The sequence below is a fragment of the Bos indicus x Bos taurus genome, chromosome 8 (genome assembly GCF_003369695.1).
Source record: "Bos indicus x Bos taurus breed Angus x Brahman F1 hybrid chromosome 8, Bos_hybrid_MaternalHap_v2.0, whole genome shotgun sequence".
Taxonomy (NCBI): domain Eukaryota; kingdom Metazoa; phylum Chordata; class Mammalia; order Artiodactyla; family Bovidae; genus Bos; species Bos indicus x Bos taurus.
In genome coordinates, this window is record NC_040083.1 from 50,859,883 (window position 1) to 50,868,931 (window position 9,049).

General features: G+C 39.7%; 1 protein-coding gene across 1 annotated transcript in view; it reads right to left on the minus strand.

Moving 5' to 3' along the window:
* The window catches only part of CARNMT1 (carnosine N-methyltransferase 1), a 42,308-nt gene extending 33,678 nt beyond the window's left edge, over nt 1–8,630 (minus strand). Inside the window, exons 1-3 of the mRNA XM_027549480.1 lie at nt 8,106–8,630; nt 1,579–1,774; nt 601–764 (exon numbers count right to left, since the gene is read on the minus strand). Coding sequence (XP_027405281.1) covers nt 601–764; nt 1,579–1,774; nt 8,106–8,560 — 815 coding nt within the window. The 5' untranslated portion in view covers nt 8,561–8,630. The remainder of the gene's footprint in view (nt 1–600; nt 765–1,578; nt 1,775–8,105) is intronic.
* Nucleotides 8,631–9,049: the final 419 nt, after the last annotated feature.

Consider the following 9,049-nt stretch of genomic DNA (forward strand, 5'->3'; position numbering starts at 1 on the left):
TTATTTAATGTGATACATGATAAAAAAGCAGGTTATATCACAAGCTTGCTTAAGCATTTTGATAACCATATTTCAAAATAACTGGTTTCTTTGCAATCCTATGTATGTCACTTTACTCATTTAGAAATGTTTTACTGAAAAAGAAAATATGGGCTTCAGACTGTTCAAAGTTTTCATGGCATAAAAAAGTTAAGAATCTCTTCTCTGAGCTATAGATCACTCATTTGCATACAAATATTCCATAAAGAGGAAAATTAAAATAGTTTAGAGCTTTTCACTCTGCCATAAAGCAAATTATAAAAGGATAGACATCATTGATAACGAACATTCAATCTAACCATTATTTAATTTCTAGATAATTTCCCATAGTGCTAGAACAGTAATTACTCAAAACATTAACTGCAATCTCACACAGCAAAACATTAACTGCAATCTCACACAGTTGAAGCACCCAAGAACAGCACATATAACAGCACACACCAACACATGAAAAAATACAGGCACTCAACAACTGTAAAAATGAATCAAGACTGTGAAATTTCTCTTAGAGAAACTCAGTGCTTACATAAAGAAATTGGTTAAAAACAAGATACTATTTACCATTTCTCTTTTGGAAAATTTTTTAAAATTTCTTTAATGATTGGTTGGTAGCAGGCATCCCTTTCTGCTTTCCCAGTTTCACTCCAGTCTCTCACAAACTGTTTCAATGTGGATTTTAACTTATCCATGTCAAACGTAGATGCTGGCATAATCTTTCCATTCCCCTGTTTAAAAAACAGAAATCAATTAGTTTTTCAGAAAGTAATCACTCTTGCATATGGTTATAGTTAAATAATCACGCTATAAAGATACTTTATAGATGGTTTAGAAGGTAAATCACTAGCCTCTCACCTCAACCTGGGTTCAAGTGCAGCTTGAGACCCTAAATGAAAAGAGTTTGGTGGTCTCACTTCTACCCTCAATAAATTATGGCTCATTAATCATGAAGCCACCATCTAACTAAGCAATCCGTACGCATGAGAGGATCGGAACTGGACTGCTATGGAGACCAAACTCTAAGAGAGGGAAGAAAGTTCCTTCAGGTCACTCATGGGACAGCATGGACAGGCTCAAGTGGCCCAACTCCATCTACCCTGTGGATACAAAAAGGACTTGAGCTCCTATTTCTGCCAGTTCCTTGAGAGTTATAAGTAAAAATAATTTTTTTTAAGTAAAAGATGAATATCAATAGCTGAAAATTTCAAGGTAAATTAATTTTACATAGCTAGTAAAATTGTTTATAAAAATGTATGTCACTAACTCCACATGCTGTAATAGTCAGAACACTATGTGAAAGGTGTATCAAAATGCATTTTGTATATATTAGTATATTTGGGGGGGGAGGGGGAATCTGCCAACAAATCCAGTTTCCAGTATACTGTGCTATCAAGCCTAATAAAAGGGACTGAACATAAGTGAAAATATTTTCCAAGTAGAGCAAATGAGCCGTGCAAAATTACAGAAACGAAATCCAGAAAGATCTCAAAATATAGAGATTAAAGCCTAAAATAAAAACAAAGAGAACAAAATTTCACATACATCTTCTCCATATTCTTTATTTTCAAACATATGTATGCAATCATTCACAATGGTCAGTAGTATTTCTTGATTATGATCAACACATTTCCGGATCTTGTCCAAGTGAAGAAGAAACTGAGGAAGTAGTTTCTGTTGATTAGCTGGGAGTGATCGAAACTGTCTTTCTGTTCGGTGCACTCGCTCATGCATACTGGTGCTAAAACATAAAAGGTGTTTTTTTAATTGGCAAAAGAATTCTCACCAGAGGCCAATCTTAAAATATTTAAGGTTGTCTTCCTGTACAAATTATTTCCTTATAATGTATACTGTCCAGCCATTTACAATCTTTCAGTTTTTTAAAGGATACTGACTTATGAAGTTTTCTATGTTGTCATCGTATTATAAACTCTCTAAGCAACTAAAGACCAATAGTTTAAAACATCTGCATCAATTAGAAGGGAGGAAAAAAAGCAAACATAAAGAGGATTAATGCACAATAAGTTTATTTTTATGATTTCAATTTCCAAAAAAAGGTTTTCAGCAAAACAGCTGAATGCTTTAGATTTATCCATCAAGTAGCAGAATGCTGCTCTAAAATCAGAATATACACAATATGTGTTTTAAAATTACTGAGTCAACCAAGTTGAATTTTTTAAAAAATACTGTAAATGATCTTACATGCCACAAAAGTAGTAAACAAATGAAAAACTGAAATTCTATAGCTTTTTATACAACAACATTCACAACAGTTTCCAGATAACTCTAAAGGTCACTTTGAGGACAACCAATTTATAAAACCTAATAAGAACATCATTTTTAAAAGTTAAATAATACACTCACAATGAAATATCATTTTACATCAGTCAGATAGATGGGCAAAATTGAAACACCTGACTATCTGAAATATTGGTAAAAATGTGGAAGATTTAGAATATTTATATTCTGATTGATGGTGGGTGCATAAGTTAGTACAACCACTTCAGAAAATTTAGCATTACCTAGTAAAAACTTAATATGCACACTCCCTATGACCTAGCAATCATACACCTTTAGACACAAAATCAAGAAACTCTTGCAAATGGGCACATGACACATGAAAGTCTCATCACAGCACTGTAAGCAATAACAAGCAAAAAATCTGGAAACAACCCAGAAAGTCCATCTCCAATAGACTGAACAAAGAAAATACAGTATAGTTGTACAATGGAATACAATCAATCAATACAGCTACACACAATAAAATGGATAAAACTCAGGAACAAAATATTTGTTGGAAAAAAGCAAGTTGCAGAAAAATACATAATGTACAAATTTCATCTTATATAAAAATAAGCAATATATTTTAGGGACTGAACATATGTAGAAAAACTACAAGGAAAGCAAGGAAATGAAAATTCAGGAAAATTATGTCCTTTGAGGGGAAAAGGATAAGATAATGTTCTTTTTTTAAACTGAGTGGTAGATGTTCACTACATCATTCTTTACAATTTACATATACAAATAAACAAATACATAAATGCATGATGTGTTTCTTTTAAACGTTCTTTGGCATTTACTCAGTGCTAAATGGAAATGAAAAATATTCTTTTTCATTTGGTTGCGTGAATCCCTCTAGTCATCCAGATAATTCTCTCATTTTTATCTTATGTCAAATCAGTGTCTAATTTCTGAACAGTCACATCTAAGGAGATTCTGAAGAAACCCTTGACATAACTTATGCAAAAATCTGGTCACATTTTTAGAAGATTGTGTGTGGTGGTATTCCGAGGGTGGTTAGGGCTAATGTAAACTGGAGTTGGCAGTGGTTGCACCAATTGCTGCTTCCTGATCTGGACTGAAATCCAGGTTATGCTACGTATTTGCTATGTGACTCTTGGCAAGTTACTTCCTTTCTCTGTGCCTCAACTGCCTCATATACATAAACAAGGAATATATAATGATGATAATGATAGAAGCTATGATTTATTGAGACTTAGAAAGTGTCAGGCACTAAACCAAGTCACTTAAAATGAATTACTCTGAAAAACATACATAAAACTCCATGAGGCAAATACCAGAATACCCCTCTGCCTACCTAACACATTTCACTGAAACTGTAACAAAATAATGCACACTACACACTTAGCCCAGTGCCTAAAACATAATTAGAGCTCAAATATAGGAGGTATATCTAATTTATGAAGCTAATATATACATAGCAAAAATATGAAAAATACAGAGCAGTAAAAGTACTCAGGGGGGGTAAGTTCCTAATAATTCCTCTTCTAGAGGTAAGCACTTCAAACTCTTTGGCATATTTCTGCTTTATTGCTGTTGTTTAAGACAAAGTAATCTAATACCTTTCTAGTCAAAAATGCAGCATGTCACTTGGAAGTGCTTAGAAGTGGAGAATCACAGGTCTCATGCAAGACCTACTGAAATGTAATCTGCCTTTTAACAAGATCATCAAGTGACTCACTTACATATTAAAGTTTTAGAAATACTGAACTTCTTCATCCTTTAAAAATAATTTTCCCAGGGCAGAAAAAGTTCTCAAATGACTATATGACAAATGACTAAAAGGGCTGCTCATCATCCCATCTTACACAACCAAAATTTACTTAGCTATTTCCCAAACACTGGGCATCTAGATACTTTTACCTGTCTACACAATGTACTTTTTATGTTCAAAATCTATCTATATGTTAGAGGAAAAAAATTTACCACAAATTCCCAAAAGAATTACTACATCAGAAAAGGGAAGAATTTGTAAAGTTCTTGATACAAACTGATTTTCAGAAAAACTGTATCAACTGACATCCCTATCAGTAGAGTATGACACTAAGAAACTACTTAAAGTCAGCAAACAGCAGAGCTGCAACAGTTTATAATATACTGTGAATAGGTTAAACAGTCTCACAGTAATTCCTTCCTTGAATTCCTGGGCACTAGATGCCCTACAACCACCCTCTGAGCACACCTCAAAACTCAACATTTCCTACCTGAACTTAGCACATGTCCCACCAAAGAAATCTGTACTTCTTCCTAAATGGCTGCTGTTGCTCAATGGTACATCATACATCCACCAAGTCAGAAATTAATGAGTCATCCTAAAATGCCTCTTCTCATAGCTCACACGATCAAGAAGACCAGAATCCTTTTGTGCGTGCGAGCATGTTCAGTCACTCAGTCGTGACTTTTTGTGACCCCATAGACTGTAGCCTGCCAGGCTCCTGTCTGTGGGATTTTTTAACTGGGGCTAATTTCACTCTTCTGTAAATGCTTACATCACCAGTGTGCTTAAGACAGCGGTGGACAAGTTATGACCTCCTGGCTACTTGCCTGTTTTCGGTAAGAGTTCTACTGGAACACAGCTATGCTCATTCCTCCACATACTGCCTGTGGTTGCTTTCATACAAGCACACAGGCCTACAATTTAACAAAGACCACCTAGCTCTCAGTTTAAAATATTCATTGCTTGGCTCTTTAAGAAAAGTTTGCCAACCCTGTTTTAAAGGAATATTTTACAACCTTCAGACTCTCCTTGGTTCTAAACTGAGTCAGCATTAAGAGGCCACATCCTTGGGTACCTAAGAGGAGAAAGTAGGGTCAGTGGCTGTATTTCCTCAAGTGTATCCCTACCTCAAGCTCCCTCTACAAGGCAGTGACCCCAACTCTGACTCAGTCACCTTTTATAAGAGTGGGTCCAATGATAGGTCTAGCCAAGAATCACAGACCCATTCCTGTGCTCCTGTTGAACTATTCTAGAATTCCAAACAGGGAAACATATCTATTCAGCAGAGTGTCTCAACCCATTTTAAATATTTATTAAATACCCAAAGTTGAAATTGTCTTACTAGCATCACTGCTTACAAATATAGGGTAAATTTTTAGTTAATGCTTTTAGATTTCAGGCCAGACTCTACCACAATTTGGTTGGACAACCCTTTGCAAGTTGCTTGCTTCTTTACATGCCTATCCCCTCACCCCTGAGCTCTACATCTCAGTTTTTAAGAGCCCACCTAACTGCTATTTCTAAAAGTAGGACATTTCTGACAAGACCTTTAATATTTCAAATGTAGCATACCCTATATGAGTAGGTATCTCCATTTATAACAAAAGTGGTAATTTAAGGCTAACATTTTTTGCTATTCAGTACAATGCTATAATCATTTTACCTTAGTGAGACTATGTCATCTAAGCAAAATCTATAGGAAGTACAAAATTGAAAGCCACTGGAAAGAGAAAATACTAATCAGAAGACATTTCTTGCCTCACAACCTTTATCTAAATCTCCTATATCCTGACGAAAAGACAGTGAGCAGTAAAACCCAGTTCTCCAATAGATGGATTTACCTGCTAATGGTCTAGAACAGGACTGTCCCTAAGAACTTATTACAATGATGGAAAGGCTTACATCTGCACTGTCCAAGACAGCAGACAACAGCCACGTGTGGCTGCTGAGCACCTGAAATGTGGCTACTGAGACTGAAAAGACGAACTGTAAATCTTACTACATTTTAATTAATTTAAGCTTAAATTCAGCCAGATGTGATTAATGGCTATTATATTGGGCAGTATAGCTCTATAAGATTATAAAATGTTGGAAGGTAATAATCCAGTGTTTTCTGCTACACAATCGTTTCTGTAATTCTAAACATATGTTTAACTGTATATTATTTTTAGTATAAGGGATTTCAATTATTTTTTGAGTACATACAAATAAAAAGGATTATTGTAAAAAATGAAATTTTCCTCGATCTCACACTGAACTGCTACAGAAGAGGGAGAAGAGTATAGGAAACACTATCCCAACCACCTGAACACACACACAGTGCCCCTTTCTGTATTACCACACTTGGGTCCTAGTTTCAGATCAAAATCCCTTGCCCTCCCCCACAAAAGGCCCAGCTGATACTTAATCATAAATATCAATTCTAAAGTAGTCCTAACACATACTACACCTAATATACAAACACACTTTTAACTGTGTCTTCTACAGTCCCAGGACATTTCCCAATATTCTTTCTACATTTTTTCAACAGTAAAATATACCAGACTTTTCTGTACCTACCACTTTGAGCTACCTAATGTCAGCTTCTCTTCCAGACGTAATACTTGAAACAAATTCAATTCTCTGGTTGTCTGCCTTTCTCCCTCTGTTGATACTAATAAAATCCCCGTACTACTAATTCCCTTCAGAGCTCCGTAAGTAATGTGGTCCATGGTTCATATGCCTGGGTTTAATCAGTAAATTATTTCATCAAGATCTTTCAACTTCAAAAAGTCACGTCACAAATGTAATCAGAGTCTAAATAAGCTTTTATTAAACAAGTTTTGAAATTCAGAATAATAACAAACTAACCATCAGTTACAAACTGACAAACTACCTGGGAATGACAAATGTACTTCTTTGCTACTACTCGTCCTGTTAAAAATAGAGTTCCAACAAAACGCCAGGCACTGGTGACATAAAAATAAATAAGGCTCAGTCCCTGCCCTTGAGGAGGTCAGTCAAGCAATATTAAAAAATTTGCATAAAGCACAGCAGGAGCCCATCTAAGGGAACAGTTTTACTTGAGAAGGAGGTCACATCTATCAGATTCCACATGCAGACTCAGAACACAGTAGTCGGTGGACTCATCCCGCACACGAATAAAAGTGCTTTCTTTACCTGAAAACCCAGTTGTTTTAAGTCCCTTTCAGATCTTGTAATTACAAGTTTGTGACTAAGCTACTTTAAGATTTATTTATAAGAAAGTCCAAGTTAGGAAGTTTAAAAGTCCTACCACGATGCCCAAACCAGTGAGAATTCGATACATATTTGCAGAAAAGATCATAAAGGCTACAGTGTTTTCTCTCATTTCCCTCCCTAAAAATTTGCAAATTTTAGAACATCCGGACTATCTGCGACCTTAATTTCATCCACCAGTTAAAGACACTGAGTGGCATCATTCACTCGCTCACCACAAAAGTGCCTGTGCGTTCACCGCGCCAAATGGGGGGTGGGGGTACGGGACCACAAAAGTGCCTGTGCGTTCACAGCGCCGGGAGGGCAAGAGAGGTGCAGCTAGGACGGGGAGGGCCAGGGGATCTTAATGCTGCCCTCAACAAGAATTGGCAACAGTTTGGGGAAAATGTCCTACAGCATCCCACGTGTAGGTGAACTTGGGTTCTCCGTCTGTTCAGTTTGGAGGACATCGACAACACAAACAAATCATGCCCAGCACTGGACGATTTTACCATCAACATCTTCTATCTGAAATTCTTACAGCACTTTTCCGGTCATCCCCACGGGCCTCAAAGCCAAACCTTTAACGAGGGATGGAAGGCAAGAGGGCTAATCTGATCCTGAGGTCAGAAGACAAGAGGCTGAGCAGCAGACGGCGCGGCAGACACGCGGGTGTGCTGGGCCGGGAGGGGCTAAGGTGGTGCGAGATGACTCGGGGGCCCGGAGGTCAGCTCAGGCGGCCCGGTTCCGACGCCCCGGAGGCGTGGCGTCCGGCGGGTCCGCCGCAAGCGGCTGGCGCCCCGACGGGCTGAGCCGGGGTCCGCCACGGGCTCCTTACCCGTAGTAGCGGAAGGCATTTATGATCTTCCAGAAGTGCTCGCGCTCGAGCCTCTCCTCCTCTTCCTCCGTGCTGCGCGCGGCCGCCGCCGCCGCCGCCGCCGAAACTGCCGCGGCGGAGCCCAAACGCCCGGCGGAGAACTGCACTTCCACCTCCTCGCTCCCGCCGCCTCCCCCGCGGCCGCCGCCGCCTCCCCCGCAGCCCTCCGGCAGCTGAGAAGCGGGCGGCGGTGGGCGCCGCCGTCGCTGCATCGCCGCCGCGGCCCTCAGCCTGGCTCGCTTGCGTCTCGCCGCGACTGAAAGCGTAGTGGTGGCTGCTCGGCCTTCCTCTAGACGGCGCCCGCCGCGGACATGCCCCCTGCTCGCGGCGCGCTCCGCCCCCGCCGCCCTGAGGCCTCCATCCGCGCCGGGCTCCGCCAGGTCTTCAGAGCTCCCGAAACGACAGCGCCTGCGCATTCGAGAGCCCGACGAAGGACCGCAGCCACCTGCGCTTACTTGATGCCAGGCTTCTGCGACAGCGTCCTTACGTCACGGCGACACGTGAAGTGGGCGGAGCTAAGTGCCAGATGGGTGGGGCGAAGGAGATTGCTGGTGGGTTAGGGCTGGCCACTTAGGGGAACCGCGTGGTTCCGCCTTTAGAGCCAGACTTCTGATTAAGGTTAACATACTAGAAAGGAAGAAAAATACAGGAAAAAAGTTCAGCTTTGATGAATTTTCTGAACTTTTATTTCAGAAAGTCTAGAAGGAAGGCCTTGCATTCACCCTAATTTAACTTTTAATTTATTAAGTGAATTTCTGTTTTTAATTGCATAAAGGGAGAGGGACACTGTCATCTTTCCAGTATTTGGGGACCTAGAAAAGTCCTAATCCCACCCTGGACTGGTCATGGCAGCAGATCAGGAAAAATTCAGGACCCTATGTAGTACACGCACTTCGGAAGCCCAC